Source organism: Anopheles aquasalis, chromosome 2 (genome assembly GCF_943734665.1).
Source record: "Anopheles aquasalis chromosome 2, idAnoAquaMG_Q_19, whole genome shotgun sequence".
In the NCBI taxonomy this organism is placed as follows: Eukaryota; Metazoa; Arthropoda; class Insecta; order Diptera; family Culicidae; genus Anopheles; species Anopheles aquasalis.
This window is the reverse complement of record NC_064877.1, coordinates 52692553-52710646: the sequence shown is the minus strand read 5'-3', so window position 1 is coordinate 52710646 and position 18094 is coordinate 52692553. Positions and strand designations below refer to the sequence as shown.

Genomic DNA, 18094 nt, shown 5'->3' with positions numbered 1-18094 from the left:
TTGGGCAGAATCGGTAATTAGGTTTATGATTATCGTGATATCGCCCAGCGGATTCTATAATAAACTTTCGTCGTCAGTCGTCAGCTGGGTGGAGTTTCTCATATTTGGTTGGCATTAATCAAAAATGAACATTCATAATGTTCGACAATTCTGGCAGTAGTAAAAACGTTTAATTTTCTAAAAAGTCATCAAAATCATAAATCATCAAAATAAATCTTTTTGGTGAAAAGAAGGTATGATTATTTGGCCATCAGTTTAACAAAAATTAACAGAGATTTATCTATTTTGCATTGCTAGTATCCGCCAGCACATGTATTTTATTTCTGATCAGTCTTTGTTAGTTCCCGCAAACTTTCAACAAAGTAAGGCTTTCAAAGTGGAAGACCTCAATCTAACTGTGGCTTAAACTATCGTTTCCAGATGGTAGTACCGAAGCGCGCTGCGATGCTCCTGGACCGTCTAATGGTAGCGTTGCACCATGCGCTCGAGAAAGGCGATGGCGAGGATGGTGGTGCCCGCCCTATCAACAAGGTGTATCGGGACGGTCGTTACACTGGAAAGCCCACGGTTGCACTGACACCGGCCAAAATGCCGCCATCCGCGAGCAAAACGGAGCAACTGATGAAAAGCTATTACGCTGGTAAATTGAGCATCATTGGCTCGCGGCCCATCACTATGGGTCAATAGCTAAAGGTTTTCAATCATGCTTCTTAACGTTCTACGATTGAACTATCATTTGTTTCTGTTTTTTCCTCTTATTCACCCGAAGAAGCGGATGCGGATTCCGACGCAGAAGATAGGGTCGCCAACATCATTCCGGACGAGATTGATGATATTGAGACAAGGAAGGAGCTGCTGGATGAGATGGTAAGCCACAGTGCGGTCTATTCGAAGCGTGTGGATACTTAATGGTGGCTACTAACAATCAAACATTTTTTTCTTACAGATGGACATTCAAACTAGAGGCACGGATGATAAGACCAAAAAGGGCAGATACTGGAAGTGTTATTTCAATGCGGTCAGTTGTTTTTAGAATAAAAAACCGCCGAAGAATGATGAAGAGATCGTTGTAAACTAAGTTATAACTAACGATCTACTCCGGAAGACCCGGAGCACTTGGACTCAGCCACTGAACATTGCTGAAAGGTGATTATTATATACAAATAGGCAAGCAATGGAATCCGACAAAGCGCGCTCTTTCGAAATAACCAAGTTAGACCCCATGTCGATCGAGTCTATGTATTTAATATCGAAGTTCATATTACCAGAGAAATACTGTGGATATGAGATTATATATATATGGCGGTATGATGGAGGTATCTAACGCTGATTACTCAGCTACGATTCTATAAAATAATACAAATAAAATGTATAAAACAACACGGAAATCCTGAAACTCCAATGAATTCATTAATGAGATGACAATATCGACATCTTTTCTTTTTCTGATGGGTTTTTTCCACTTTTTCCCACACGAAGAATATACAAACACCAAATGGCATCGCTACAAATGACTTAAGTATAATGAGGAAAACACCTTGTGATCCCGTTACCAATTATGTTAATAATCGATGTAAGCTCAAACAGACATTTCAATAACAAAACCAATTACTACTACTACTACTACTACTACAACTACTACTCTGATAATTGTTTCAATAAGGCAAGATCTGCTTCAGTTAATGCTTTGATTTCATCAAGATCATCTCTCGCCTTGAACGTTTGAACGCTCATTGATTCCATTAGCCATTAGACAAATTAGCCATTCTTTTTTAATTTCGAATGATACTAACGGTTTATTTTATCGTTGTTTACTCACTACAACTACTTCATTTTGCTTTTATTTTACTTACGTTAGCAAATTTATGGTAAATGAGCCGGTGGTCGTATTGAGAATTAATCAGCTTTGAGTTTTCTCCCAATTTTACGATTTGTTTATGCTCCGTTATGTATAAAATGCGTCTGCTTATTGCTGGTCCATCCATATTTCCTTTAATTTGCCCAAAAGATTTATTTATAGCTGATTCATGCTAAAACTGACTTTTTGTCCCTTATGAAACTATTTTCATCGTTTATGATAGAGGCTTAACCATCTTTTTGGATCATATTCGTATGAAATTATAGATGGATTTTTTATACGTACAAAGCGAAATAAAACAACAGAGCGATTAGAATTGCCGTTTATCAATAATAGCTTGATTTTTTGTCGTTTTTGATTTATGTGTCGGTTATCCTGAGCGAATTATTTAAAAAAAAATAATTAAAAACCAGGGTGTTATCAAATAGAGCAAGTCTTAAGCTTAAAATAATCTAGAATAGTTCTACGTACGAGCTTAAAGGAACCGAAATCTGACGATTATTTACATTTTAACATTTAGCACTCACAATTACCCACGTTTCTAAACCAATTTTTTACCTGAATTGTAGTCACAAGTGTACTAATACAATAAAAGTTTGATACCGTGAAATAATAGATCCGTTCGTAATTGATTGCCGTTTTACTTCTAAGCCTCTAGGTACGGCTATACGAATGTCTACCACTGTATAAAGTGCTTATATAAAGGCTAGGATTTGGTTACAGAATGATTGAATGTTGAAGCCAATCTTGATAGTTTTGGAACTCAAAGAAATATTGAGAATTGAATGATTGTGATGTTTCGAAAGGGTGTATGAACGGGTAGGAGGAATGGATAGGAAGGAATAGGGTACTGAGAAACGAAGAAAATGAGCAGTCCTTGGCAGCGGCACAACCCGCCACAGCAACGTGTTGTAGATAATTTTATAAAATATTAGTGTAAGGTTTTAGGTTTAAGGTTTACGAAAACTGCCTAAAAGCAGATAGGACTATTAGGTAGGATGAATTATGTTCGACCAAACCAAATTGAAGTATTTGTCGGTCAACGAGCCTTTACAAATTTGGGGAGGAACCAGAGTGTCGAAAATTTGCGCCTCGCTACCTCGTGCCACCGGAAAGCTGAACGTTCTAAAAGCCACCCCAGCGGTGCAAGAGCAGGAATTTAATTTGGAAGCTGAAGATTGGAGTCTAACGGGACAACTACTGTTGAAACTGAAAGCAACGTCCACGAAAACTGTAATCTGCTCCTACTCCCTGGAAACCTACTCAGCAACAGCCGCTTTGGGAGGAAGTAACTCGGAAATGGCAACTGCAAACGGAACTGCAAATACAAGAAAGCATTTGAAGAATAAGAAGAAAAAAAGCGATTAATAACGGCGAAGCGGTTTGTTGGATTTTGGGAAACCAAGAGTCTGTTCGAAGATTGGAGGTTCACTTAGTAGGCACGCTACTACTACTACTACTACTACAGTAGCGCAAGCTACTGATGTTTGAAGAAAAGAAGATACAAGAGGCTTGTTAGTAGGTACTAGGTACGTTTGTTGAACATATTCAGAGTAATGCAAATGAAACAAACTCAAAAAACAAATTCAAACCACTTATGATACGTTTACAGCAATTACTGCATTTCATTTTCCCTTTCCCTTTGATCGAGTGTCGATAACTGAATAATATAATTGGTATAAAATAGAATTAACGGGATTATCTTCATGTATCGTAAGCAGTCTCCCGCGGGATAATGTCTAATTAATCGCTATCAAAGAGCAGTGTGGATCGCTACGAGATCTGCAGGCACTTAGTGAACCGCAAACGAAACTGGCTAAGCTAACGACGCAGGCCGATCCGATCAATAACGGGGAGTGCGACACGTAGTAGAGGAAAATACCCGCATCGTCACCAGCAATAACCTAGGCACCGGTAAGCAGGGCGTGCAGCGACATTTGTCTTTCGAGTCAAGAGTCTTTCGGACAGAGATTCCTCAGAGGGTCTACTTCGGAGAACGGCCATAAAGGTCCAGTGGAAATGTTACTGAAAGAGCGTAAGAGCATCTTCGCAACAGCAACAGCGCAGGCGCCAGAAACGACAAAAGGAAAAAGGATACGAAGGTTTGGAGGTAGGTTTGGAGATACTTCAGCTACCGCGATGTCAACGAAGAGGATCAGGCTAATCGGTGCTCGCTGAGAAGCTCTGAGTCCACGGACATAGCATCGCAGAAATAGAAGATTTGAGTTTCATATCAGAAAATGGAGGATCCAGAGTGTAGGATGGCACAAGATTGGATCCAGGAGCAAAGTATTATCGAGACAAGAGCAAAGGAAGAAAAAAAACAGATAATGTGATCGAGGGAACCAGGCGAACGGAGTGCCAAGCAGTCCAGTGAAAAGACTCATGCTTTACCGGGTTCGTCGCTTAAGTCTTAAGGGCCAAGACATCTGCTATCTATGGGCGATGTGGAAGGATACCTCCTTATCACCATCGAACGTTCCCCGGACAAGATATCCTGTAAATCCTCGCGGGTTTTCCAAAAAATCGAAAATTTTTTTACGGATTTCAACGCTTTCCGCACGCGCACAGAAAGGTAAAAGGCGACGTATCTTTTCTCTCGCTCACTCTATCGTGCAAGAGCGAGAGATCCGAGCGATGACTTTTCGAGCAGTTTCAAGACTACTCGAAAGTGAGAAAATTAACGAAACTCGAGGTAGTCGAGACACATAGGAAATTAGCTCGAAATTTTCTCACTTTCGAGTAGTCTTGAAGCTGCTTGAAGAAGGGGAAGTAGCTCTAAAATTTTGGAGTTCCCCGCTCCTCTGCCTCCTCATCCTCATCAGAACACAACAACCAAGCGCCTCCATCAGCAGCCAGCGTCTAGAGTTCTAATTGTGATTAGATTTCCATGCGAAATATGTCTATTTAATCAGGGACTTCCTAATACTAGTTGCAGCATTGAACATTTGCGGACAAAAGAAGCAGGACATATGCAATATTAGTGAAAAGGAATCAAATGGATACAGTCTAGAACAGCAGTATAGAACTGCGAAGAAAACTGAAACTTGTAATATTAGAAAAACTTACCTGTAAATATCTTCATCTGTAATTTAAACATCAAACTATTTCTTTATACGAATCATGCTCAATTTCTTTTTGCAAACATATAAACATGTTCCACTGATCTGAGAGGACCGACTGATCTACACAACCCATGAAACGAACATATTGATTTGAAGATTGCGTGTTAACTTTACTTAATTTTCGAAAGGCTGTCGCTGATTCCCCATAAAGGTGTGATACCCATGCTTAAGGATCACATCGGACGCAGAACAGATACAAATCAGAGAAAGATGTAAACGACTACATCATTTACCATTGCGATAAATGAGCGGTTATTGCGTTTATTGCTCATTCGAGTGACGGTGACATCAATCAATTAACTCAGTATTCGATACCTATCAATTGGCTGAACGTTCGTTTTGTATCGCAGAAAACCATTGAAGGAAACATAATTGATATCATTTGAGAACCATTTGGGAGTTATCCTAAATCGATCATCTCGAAAGATCATCCGGACTCGATCAAATATTTCATGATTTCGAGACTCGGCCGGCTCGGAAGGCTGCGCCTGCCAAGAGAATGGCACACGACGACCCCGCCAATAAACTCTTTTCAGGCCTTCCGTATGGATAGCAAGGGGTTGGTAATCGAGATGGTGCGACGGTATCGACATTGATACCAGAATAGTTGGACTATCACGATTTGGCGGACGACGGCGCTCGATCAGGAGCGCTAGAGGAATCTTCTGTGGCTGGACAAAACGGATAAGTAAGTAAGTAAAATTAAATAACATGTTTCGCGACTCTCGTGATGTTTGGTGTTGTAGCTTTTACTATGAACAGCATCATATTCTGTATGCTGGATTACTTCCAGGGGGAAATTGACAACATTATAGGGAAAGTTACCCCGCTCCTCTGCATCCTCACCCACCTGCTCATCCTTCTGCGGGCACGGAAAAAGGCCCGTTTTTGACGATTTTTCATACAGAAACTATTTGACTTAATTTATTCAAGTAAATGTCACATTAAACTACAACTTTTGAAGAATGTTTGGTATTTTTTTGGGAAAGATTCATCCCAACACGGCCAGGAATCATTTGCTTCGTCCATTCGATGTTGCGATATGAAATCTGCTTTTAATTATTTTTTCCTGCGACAATTGAAGAGATTGTGATCGCAAACACCAACCAAAATGTCCGAAATAATGCGACAAGTAGCAGAATATTGATTCGGCAGCCTTACGAACACACATTGAAATACTCATTCTTGCCGGTGTTCGGTATGCTTCATTCTTTTGGTCTTTTGAAAGATTATTTCATTGTATTATTTTTCACAAAGTAAAAAATGGAGATGTGCATGGTTCGTTTGATGCTTTTTTGGCCTCTTATTGTATCGTAGTATTATGTCGCAAGTGAGATTTCAAAAGATTGGAAGAGCATTACGTTTTCATGATGTCTATAGACGAAGACAAAACCGTAACTCCGATAAAATCTCTCCTATTCGAGACTTTTGGATCAAGAGGTAGAAGTTCTTCTACAAATTCAAAAATTGCCATGAAAATGTAACAATTGACAAGCAACTAGCGTCATTTGGAGGACGGTGTTCTTATGCCATCCACACCGGCTAAATAAGGTTTGAGATAACGATCACCGACACTTCAGCTTTATCAGATGAATTATTGACAATTATTCGATCATCACCTTCACCAGCTCGTCAACAAGATGGTTTCGCCCGGCTCATCACTTTCATCGACACTAGCACCTTCAACTACCCTAAAGCGTGGTCAGTGCCGGTGCTGTAAAAGATAATCCAATATGAAATGTACCGTATGTGGTGTATTTGTGTGCAGAAATAATAGAGAAATGTGATGGATCACATGAATCACTGGAAACTTCCAACCAATAGCTACTGAATAGCTATATTATGAGGAAAATGTACTATGGACCAAATGGCCCACGAGGGTAAAATTAGTATGTTTTTGTTTTTTCGACTCCTTTCATATTTTCTATTAACTTAAATGTATATTTATGCTTATTTGCTGAAAATAGCACCATATTGAAAATTTCAAGACGATTGGATTCTTAGTTTTGAAGATATAACAAAAAACCAACGAAAAATGGACCAAATGGTCCGAAGGTAACAGCAGGGTTAAGTTTGGTAATTATTTTGATTTGAATAAAACCTACGGCAAGTACATCAAGAACTATTTGTGGTCAATAGAAAACTATCTGATTTAAATTGAGTCATTTCATAGATAGAAAAAATGCCTGCAATCAGAAGATCATGTAAAGGACTGCCCAGACGAAATTAAAAAAAACTGGCACTAATCCGTAGAAACCAGACCTCTGAGCAACGGGATCAAGCATGTTTTCAGCTGTAATTGCATATGTCTAAAAATCAAAATCAAGATCTTAAGAACAACGAGAAAGGATTAATGATAGCGAAAGACGAAGGCAATCAAGATCAGGATTGTATATGTGGAACTAATGCGAATCCTCCCGTGGTTCATTTACATCTTGCTATATGGTTCTACGATACTTCCCGATTGTGAATTACCATCACATTGGTAAAAACCGTTTCCATTTTTATGTTGCATTAAAAACTATACATTCAACATCTTAAATATAGGCCTCAAGAGTCGAATGGCAGAACGAAATTTGCTGGGAATACTAGTCACACATAAATCATGATCTTTACGATCTTGGCGGAAAAGCGGCTCCAGAATTCATGATAGCCAGTCTGACCAGCCTGTTGTAAGCAAGTGCAACTAATCAGTTCACCATTGGCCATCAGACTGTAAGCGAATGATCCCAGCGTAAGACATTCCCTAAGTTTTTCAAGGGTTTTCCGAGACATGGTACTACGTGTGCCAGTGGGGAATGGCCGTCAATAAACAAATGTGTTGGTAGGGAAAATGTATAAAGAACCAGTCTGGAAGGTTTCACGAGGAATATCTTTCGCACTTCGAACTCGTGTCTGTGTTGTTACTTCACCTCTGGCACCTCTGGCCTTTGCTTCTCCAGCGAATTATTTTGTAAAATAAACCCGCTCCACGCCTCGGGATATACTGATATTGACTACAGACGATTCGCACTGACGGTGGCCGGTTTGTCCCTCATCCTTTCCGACTTTTGCGATTACAATTCGCAAAATTCGTAAGCGCCATCGGCTACGGTTGGCTCACGGTAGCACTCGGACTTAAAAATAATCACGAGCCGAGAGAAGCGCGTGCAGAGCTCAAATTCCAGACCCACCCCAGAAACGATTGTTTTCGTCAATCGCTGTAACCAGTATAGTTTCAAGAAAATTCAATTATCAAACATCACAAAATGTCCTTTTCCATAATCTCAGGACGATGGTTGAAGCTATACGGGATAAGCTATACTGTGGAGGCGCCTTTTCAGTCGCTAGCTCAAACGTTTCTGCTACATCATGTCGTTACCATGGAGGGAATTGCTCGACTGGCACAATTCAATACATCGACCGAGGTACCACTGGATGACGAACGGCTCCTATATCCGTCCGGTTTGTGTTGGAAGGTGAGGCGCTACATAAGTGAAAGATAGAATTTCAACCAGATGGTGGAGGCTGCTTGCGTCAGTATTCGTTTGATGTAGTCCTGTCCAGCGCCTAGTGTAGAGCACTTCGCTCTCATTTCTCTCATGACCAATTGGGAATCCGGTCCGTTGTGTAATGCGTTGATTAGCAATTTGTTTTACGTAAACAGCTCTCCCAGTGGTCTTTCCGACCAAAGGATAGTTCCGGTGATGCCTTCTATACGGTTCGATGGTTGTTTCGGGACAAATCCAATTCATCACCATCGACAAGCAGATCAAAAAAAGGGAGCAACAGTCAGTGATACCAAAGACACCAAGCATATTTCGTTACATTAACATTGGGCCGCGCGGAAGTCAACAGCTCGGCACATCAGAAGTCGGCAATGGGGCTTCGACTCATCCAGACCCCACCAGCAGATAGTAGGGGATTGTAAAACTAAGATAACATCCGTACGCCCACCCGAGCAGGGCACGAAGATTTGAACGATAAGCACCTAGGATTGACGAAAGCATTTGGTCGATGATAATACCTGAATAGCAGCAGCACGCTGGCGGCTACATAAATTATCGCTGCGTATTAATTAACTCGAGGCTCATATAGCCCGCTGCCAGCACTGGGAAATTCTCCCAGAATGTCCTCTACACGGTCACACTGCGTAGCGAGGTATCGGCTGTAGCGAAAATTGGTGTAAGATTAGATAGGTGATTAATTCTTTCCCCGAAAACCCACGTCACACAGGGGGTTCGTGTCTGCTGGGCTGGTGGGATTGCTGTACATCCGTTCGGGGACAATTAGTCATTGCAGTGGCGAATATCGACGACAAAAATCGGAAAATTTCCTTTTCTGCTTTCTCTCTCTCTCCTGCTTCCATTTGTCGTCGGTTTCAAACGACCGCCGGGGATGGGATAATGAAAGAGTTATGTTTCTTATTCATTATCCAATAAAAGCGCAGTTCACCGAACCGATGTCAAGACGACGCCATCGCCGTTCTAAAATCATCGTTTAACGGCCGCTGGCCATTCGATTCGGAGTTGTTAAAATCATGGAAAGTTGAGAGTCATCACATCAGGCATCAGGAGAAATTATGTCATTTCATTGAAACTAACTCGAATGAATCCTGTGCTGTAGCTGAAAGGCAAACTGGTCTGGAAGTAGCCCACGACATTGCCAACAATAGGACCACCGCGAGCAATGAGGCCAATGTAGAGTCAGAGGTTGTATTGCCTCTGCACTTGCAGCCATCCAGCCATCAGCATCCTCGGTTGGGACGGCATTAATCTAAATATCAGCGGCGTAATCTTGAAATTTTCAAGTCATCGCAATGTTTGCACCATATCGCCCAGCAGCGATTGACTTTCATGATTGAATGGGTGCACAAAATTCCAAGTCACGTTTCTTGCATTTCTTGTCGATTGTCACCCATGCACGGCAACTGATAAACAACAACAAGGTCCCCGTGTGGCCCTCGGAAAGAAGGCTGAAGGCTGAAGAGTTGGTGCTTGGCACATTTTCGGTTTTGCTCAAACTAATGAACCGACAGTAAATGCAAGGGTGCACGAAAAAAACATTTGCAGCAGGTTTTTCGCGGCAAGTGAACGGAGGGAGATCGACGGTGGGCGATGGATGATGATGATGCTAATGATATTTCGACGCTTACCACCCGTGCGTCGTCGTGAGAAGTTTTAAAGATAATTTCACCGATGATGGCACAGCTCCCGCTCCCAAAAAGCACAAACTTTGCCTCAGCCAGCCAGTTTTCTTTGATCCGTGTGGTTCAACCATATCTGCATGCTAATTTGTTTGCTCATCGACGTGTTTTTGCAGCTCCGCTCCATCACCGGTCCGTCGTTATGATGTCGTTTTGATAAATAAATGACAGACAACGCCAACATGGTTAACGCCTTGTTGGTTAGGATGGATTAACATTCCAAGTAAAGAGCGTAAGAGGGTAACAGTACAGCAAAGTCATAAAGCGAGATACATTAAACGAGTTGAAAATAGCGAAATGTAACAACGAATCCTGTATTCTATTTCTGGATGATAATGTATAAACCATGATCAACCGGTAAACCATCGCCATACATTGTTGAACAGCTTGTTGGTGTACCTGTTATTGGCTCCACCTGCGAGAAACAAGAAGGTGAAATGTCCATAATGTCGCCATACCAATGGTAATACCAGGGATGGATTTTTTTCCAGCCGCACAATCCCTCGTATGACGGCATTGCTTATCGTGGCACCTCGAAGAGGTCCCTTTTCATTGGGTTCACTTGTTGATGGACACTTTGAGCGACCTCTCCACGCTCGCCACCCAAAAGTGAGAAAAAGACGCATCATCATCATCATCATCAACAGGCCGTCGTGGCCGCTGAAGGAAAAGGACACGCGCTTTTACGCGCGTGTCCTATCCAATCCTTACGATCGTTGTAAATCCAAGTTATGCCGAACTGGCACAGGAGCGAGATGCCACCACCGAGAAGCTCGAAGTCCTCGCCAGCCAAGCAGGACCGGCCGAGACCGAAGTGCACGAGCAACAGAGAGCAACAATCGAGGTCTGCGTACGAACGGTCTGCGCTTCAACACTGACACAGTTACAGCGACCTTTCGGCACGGGCCAGGCCAGTTCGAGTATAAATATTGTACCGGCCGCTTCCGGATCATTCATATCGCAACCGGCTCGCCTTAGAGACGCAACAGTTGACGCTGCGGAAGCAAGCATTCGCTATTCGTGGTAGTTCTTCTTAGTGGCAGTGATTAGTGGTGCAGCTCCAGACTCCCAGGTGGTACGTTTGATTCGGAATTCAAGTGCAGTTCAATTGAATGATTAGCGACAACCTCGAGAACGGTACGGAATCGACGCACCGGGACACAAGCGTGAGTAAAACCGAGAACGCTGCGGAGGACGATCTGAAAGGGCCGGCAACGGATTAGAATCTCACACCACCCGAGGTCGTGATGCATAAGTGATGTCAGGTCACACATTGGTGTCTCCAATTAATGGAACAAGTATTGGCGAGGCGCCGCTCCGCCACCGCTACTCCGACTCACTCACTGATCCGATTGCCGGGGGCTCCCCTATTAAATACGTATTAAAACCATCATCGTTTTGCGACCGTCCTAAACGAAGGGAAACAATGAAACGGTATTAAGGACATGCCGGAAGTTCCTGTATTAGTGCGATGGCAAAGGCTAGTTGATTGATTTGGTTCATGTGTTAATCGTTAAAACGCATTATGGGCCCGGTTTTATGCCCAGTTTTTACGACCTCGAAGGTTGTTAGTAAGAGTGGACAACGGAACTAGCGCAGGATTGAAACAACCGCTTCAAACGATAGTTCAATCATTGCAGAACAATGTAGTGCCTTTCTACTAAAGTGAGGACTATGAAAGAGTATTTAAGGCTTTACAAAGGAAATACAAAGCATCCCCAAAACACGCTTAAAAGCGATTCAATTTCATTTTCACAAGAGACCTTTTCGCCGTTTCCTTTAAATAGTTAATTAGGCTTGGTATGTTTATGAGGATTTTTATTTCTAAAATTTTTTTCATAACGTTAACACTTTTATTTTGATTAGTATTATTATTTTCATAATTTAACAAATCCCGAAAATTAGCAACCATCTTTAAATGTTCGCGATATTCACATTCCTTAAATTTATACTAAAAAATAAAATAAGCTAGATAAAAACCTGGCCAATATAACGTAACAAAGCGGAGCCGGGACCGGCGTCATTTCCTGCAGTGCACGCGCTCGTTCTAAATACCCTTTGGCGCACAGCGCAACACAACAAAGAATCAAGAGCATGTATGCATTGGCGTATCATATGACGGAAAGTAAAATATTAACCTAGCAGAAACAAGCGCCACCCCCAACTGATTGTTTCAAAGAGGCCACTGCCGTCAGAAGGAACCGTTAAGCGACGGAAAGCGCCCCCGGGTTGGTGACAAAATTCCTGGAGAAATGTATGAGCTGACACCTTCATTTGGCACATTTTCTTGTGACAAGCAAATCACAACCTACGATAATGAAGCCGTTGCAAACGCATGCAACTACCTGGCCAAAGGCCACCCTGATACGCCTGATCGTTAGTTCATGTCCATGAGGAAACTCCTTCTCGCCAAACCCTACGTTGCCTTCTCTCTGTCCGAAAAGATAGCAAATTTGACAGAAAATACTTTCCTTACCCTCGTCAATCACGGCGACAGCCATCAACAGGTTTTAATAACGCACAAATATCGCTTATGCATTGTTGCTTGTTTTATTTGTGTGTATTTTTTCTAAACGATTGACCGACCCGAAATGTCCGATATTGACGTCAGGCAAATGCCAGCACGATATTGCGTTACTCTCTTCCGATGCTCCATTGATAGAAACAGAATAGCAATATTATGCGAGGTGGCTTATTTTTGCCCTTGAACCGATTTTTACTCGCCACATGCGATTTGAATGCTAGTGAGGAAACAAACAATAATTGGCAAATTATCATGATCTCAACATATCACATAAATGTTTTATGCATTTTGAGTTATGAATGGCTATAAAGTTGTGAAACAACGTTCTTTGATTATTTTACTCATCACATGGCCATTCCACGGCTTATTTAGTGTCTCGAGAGTAATCAAACCCAATTATCTTGTAATGGGCCTGTTGCTCTGTGCTTTTTAGATTTCTCAAACCACGTATTAGATCGTCATTGACAACGGAGAAAAGTTTCCGTTACGAATTACGTACAATTTGACGTTCAATCTCAGCATCGTTCTTTAGAATGAGACGAAGGCCGGATCATGCTCTGGATGTAAGACACCACCGTAGGTATCGTATCGCTAGGGAATAATTATCTCCACCTAGTTGGGCACCGGAGGTAATTACAACGTTTAAATTGCGAGATAAAGGTCCTCATCAACTTCCACCCAACCACTGTGCACTGTCCCACAAATTAACATACCGTTCATGGCTTTGACACGATTCTGCAGCTCGTTCGTACGAACCAAAGAACGTCAGCCGAGAAAACCGTTCCGCATATAAAGAGTGAACCCCTCATTTCATGCTTTGCTGAGTTTCAAATAGCTTCGGCCACCGGTTACAATACGTCGTGCTGATTCGCAGATGCCACTGCTGTACTGACCGCTTGCGGTGTGTCTGGTACAACATTCGAACGGGTTCCGATGGAGGCGCCCTGCTCATTCGGCCATCCGTGATTAATGAAAAACAACGATGGTCATTGGCGTCATTTTTCTTCTCATTTCCTGTACGCCAACTGGCGGACTGGCAGCGAATCGAAATTAGCATTCCAAGTCGGCCTCAGGACGAAGACCATGCAAGAAGCATGGAAAACGATAAAAACCAAATAATGGACTGCAAACGGGGAAAAACAAAACACAGTACCAGCGGTACCCCAGTACCGTGTCGATGATGTGTCGTACAATCGAACTGTCACCGCCAGACAATGTTAACGGATTCTGTAATCGACAGAAGCGGACTCTGCAACCTGTAAAACGGGATGAAAGAAGGCTTTTCGCCCATGGAACCTTCGTCCATCCTGCCACGCGTCACTGTGAATGTAACCGGTGGCATTTTTGCCAAAGAAAAATATTAGCTTTCGAGACATGTTTGCTTTTTGCTTGCTTTTTGGCCTGTTCACTTATTCATCGGACTGGTCCAACCTTTTGTGACCGCAGGGAGGGAGAATTAGAATATATCATCTGGGATATAATTAGGTTTTCTAACGTTGATGGAGCCTATCAGAGATTGGGCTTTGGGCGAATGTTTGTTTTAAGTGGGACTATACTTAGCTCCTGCACATGCCACAGGAGCATAAGAAACTCAACAAATGGTAAGATTGAACATTTATGAACGTTTTGATGTAACTAAACTTTCGGTTATCGGCAGCCGCTCATTCTAATTATTATCTGTTGGTGGCAACTTTCGTCTCACCGCCTAAAGTGGATACTTGAATCTTGAATGAATTGGACTAATTTTTAATGTGAATTATGAAGAACACGCTAATGATATAATTTCAATTAATCACATAAATATTTAAATTGGCCTTACAATTTTTGAACAATCCACAAGAAAATCACTGTTGATCGATTGAAACAGCGATAATATTGCGACATTGTAAATATTGTAGAAATATTAATGTAATTAAATTATTCTACCGCAGCACTGCTTCCATTTCTAAAAAAGACAATGAAAAGCCTGTAACTGGAAAGGGTATACAAGTAATTGCAAGTATATGTTATATTATATTGGTATATGACACTACAATGGAAGGAAACGCTCGTTTTTCTGCTTTTTATGCTCGTTTTGCTGTCCTTCCTTGATCGTAAACTTCTCTGCCATATGCTACCACTTCAGATTTCTGATTAATGTTTTTCAGAGTAGAGTAGTGTAAATTGCTTAATACGAAAGAAGAAACTTTCCACTACTCAGAGCAAAGGTATCGCTGCTATCGGTGTTCCATAACCCGTCGCCATTCGCCCGGCAAATACTAATCTCAACTTACTCGCGTTGATCGGTGGCCGTTGGTTGAATATCAATTTATCTCATAATCCTAGCCGAAGGCATGTTTCTGATGTCTGCAACTTTTTCCTTTTACACAAATCTTAGATCGCGTCCCCCGCGATGCTCCAAGAGTACCGTTCCCATCAATGTGCCTTGGAGATAATTGTATTTCATTTTCATAACAGTGTCCCCCGTTTGGTTTGTTTCACTTCCAGCCTTTGACCTGAGGCGATCGGGACAGCAGTACTTCGAACTATCCTGCTACCTGTTGACTACTAGTGGAATACCAAACACCTCTAGGACAGCGGACAAAGTGCGCCCTGTGTAAACTGCATCAAATCTTGGTGGGAAGCAAAGCAACCGACGGCCCCTCGACCGACGATGACTGCTCCCGTAACGCTTTCGCGACAGATCCTGTTCGCCCTGGCTCTGCTGTGCGTCGTGAAGCAAGGTGCCAGCCGACCGCAAAATGCAATCGATAATCAGGTAAGCTGCTTGCGGTTATTGTGGACATGTGGGGGGGGTCCTTGGGCCTTATCCTGGCCAGCCCCATTCCAGACGAACCGCATGGCCGGTCCAAGAAAGACCAATTGTACGATGTTGCACTTCATAAGCGAGCAAGCGACAGTGTTGGTATTGGTTTTCAATTTCCAATTTGCTATCTCCACTATCTTCCATTGTTTTGTCCCGCTCCTGTTGTGTTGTGTTTTCATTTGGTTGATGTTAATTTTAGCCGTTTTATCGTTATGTTTCCCCCCTCCCCCCGCCCGCCACCTTGTTGTGCTGTCATTTGTACGAACACATAAAGCGCAACAAGTGCTCTTGGGTCTCGGCCTCGAACAAAAACGCATTCCACGTGTTGCCACTAACGGGAGCATGCTGGTGCAGCCAAGGCTGGTAACGTGCCGGTGTCAACATAAATTCCGAGCACATAAACAAGCAATCAGTATGGAAAGGAGAAGGAAATTGACCGTCAAGCGGTTACCCACAAAAGGCGACTCCCTCTCATTCGCCTAGCAAGGGATGAAGCAGTTTTCTCTGGATGATTTATCGTGCTGGCGGCATCGTATGCCAGAAGTTTATGATCCTTGGTTTTACGGGGAAGTGCTCGGTTCTGGTGCCGGAGCCAGCCATGCTGATGGTGAGAATCGCTTTCTTCCGGTACGTGCATCGTTTGCACGATCAACAGGTTCCCCCCAGGTCCAAGGTATGAATCCTTTGGGATTGTCGGAAGCTTTTATGACGCATAATGATATTATCCGTTATCTTTACTCCTGTAATTGTTGCTTTTACTCCTCATTTAACACGGTGAACGCAGACACAAGTGCAACAGAACAAATATGTGGATGGTGGACGATGATATTCTGTCCCAATCAATGCTCCCGTCGGAAACCCCCCAACCGGCCAGAGCAAAGGTCAAAGATGTTTCTTACTATTTAATGCCACTTTAAGACGTTATCCAATGTAATGGATACGATTCGAAAGCCAACCAAATTTGAATGGGCGAAATGGGAGTGGCGTGGAGGCGGTAGAATGATGAATTTTAAGATTCACCATTAAGATTCATGCCCCTTCTGATGTCCTGAGCTAACAAATTATGCTACTTCAGCATTAATGCATGGCTAAGAGCGCTGCCCTGTCTTAAAGACGCCAGTCCATCGGAAGCAACTGGAAACTTTCGTCCTAATCCATCAGCTCTGGTTTCCTTCCGGACAACAGTCCGGAAAATTGGAGACAAGAGAAATGAGTTCGATTTTGAAGCATCACCACCATCACCACCACCATCGTCCTCGTCATCATCATCATCATCATCATTTTCAGCTTCTAGAGCGTCGGTGGTGACGGTTTCTTGTAGCATTAAATATTAAAACATCCCGATCTTCTGTCTACCGCGCTCGTGCGCACATTCCCCTGCTCGCAGGATCTGCCCGAGATAAACCCCAACGAACTGAGGAAGCTCTACACCAACTACAACTCGTACGTTTCGAACCAGCTGGACAACTATGGGTTGGATCCGTTACAACTGCAGCTGCTGGCCCAGTACGCCCAGAGCAAGTAAGTTTGTCCGCACTCCCTTCTACGGCGTGCCAGATTCCTTAACGGCCTATTGTTTCTGCTTTTTCCTCTTCTTCTTCTCTGCCGTACCTGTCCGCTAGTGCCATAAGCGGTGGTGGTGGTGGTGGCTGGGACCAGTTGTATCGGGCACCGGAGATGAAGCGCCAGATTCGGTACCGTCAGTGCTACTTCAATCCCATCTCCTGCTTCAAGAAGTAAGCACCCAACATCATCGCCCTGGTGCCTGGTTGTGTTGTCTCAGAGAGTGTAATCAGAGATACTACTACGGAACCGGGCTTGGGAGGTGCGCGTGCCCAGTCCTTCTTTATTCCGCCATTGTAAACCTTCGACACTCCGAACGAGAGTCAACGAGTCCCAAACAAAAACACAGAACCCGTACCGTACCCCTCAACCGCCTGGCGTCGTCTGGCGCTTGCCGTTTGGCAGCGGCACCTAATTGTTACTGCAACGAGGCACGAAGGCGACGATTGTGGATTAGCAAAACAAATACACACGAAATGAAGCGAGGACGAGGAAAAAGAACCAAAAAAAAACAAAGACACAACAAAAAACCACTAGAAACGCCCTCGTGTTAAGTCTTCTCCCGGTATCGGTTGCTGCTTAATCTACTCGATGTGACAGGGATCATGTTTTTGCAATGTTTGATAGAGTAATACACAAACATCTATACATATATACATATATATATATTTTACTGCAAAAGAAGAAATGGTACCACAAGATGCTAACCCAAGGGACGGTCCGTTGGTATGCGGTTACAGAGGTGTGACGGTGTGCGCCAGCATGCCAGCCGGAAAGCATGATCATAATCCTACTCCAAGCCCTATTGCTCCATGCTTCCTACACTGTGTAACCACCGTGAGAGCCCCAAAAACTACCCAAAGAGTCAATGTACTAACGTAGTTGTGAAGCCGCTTGGCGGATGAACCAGCAGAAGCCAAGGAAAGCTTTACTTTCTATCCGGCTTGACCGGCATACATCATCATCATTCTCAGTTCTTCAGTTCTCCTCGTTCTCCTCTCGACGATTGGAATGGATCTCCATTAACGAACGA

At 43.0% G+C, this 18094-nt stretch overlaps 2 protein-coding genes across 4 annotated transcripts in view; both read left to right on the top strand.

The window, feature by feature from the left end:
• Positions 1-1310, top strand: part of LOC126569382 (uncharacterized) — a 3131-nt gene extending 1821 nt beyond the window's left edge. The window contains exons 2-4 of the mRNA XM_050226425.1: positions 421-640; positions 770-867; positions 947-1310. Coding sequence (XP_050082382.1) covers positions 421-640; positions 770-867; positions 947-1033 — 405 coding nt within the window. The 3' untranslated portion in view covers positions 1034-1310. The remainder of the gene's footprint in view (positions 1-420; positions 641-769; positions 868-946) is intronic.
• Positions 1311-11138: 9828 nt separating this feature from the next.
• LOC126581631 (uncharacterized) lies at positions 11139-17577 on the top strand. Of its 3 annotated transcripts, none has more exons than XM_050245431.1 (4): positions 11139-11243; positions 15180-15450; positions 16886-17019; positions 17121-17577. In XM_050245431.1, the coding sequence occupies exons 2-4, from the start codon at positions 15346-15348 to the stop codon at positions 17236-17238; spliced, it is 357 nt and encodes a 118-aa protein (XP_050101388.1). In that variant the 5' UTR covers positions 11139-11243; positions 15180-15345; the 3' UTR covers positions 17239-17577. The 3 variants fall into 3 exon arrangements, with proteins under 3 accessions (XP_050101388.1, XP_050101387.1, XP_050101386.1); XM_050245430.1 differs by having other exon boundaries at positions 11154-11305; XM_050245429.1 differs by having other exon boundaries at positions 11154-11334.
• Positions 17578-18094: the final 517 nt, after the last annotated feature.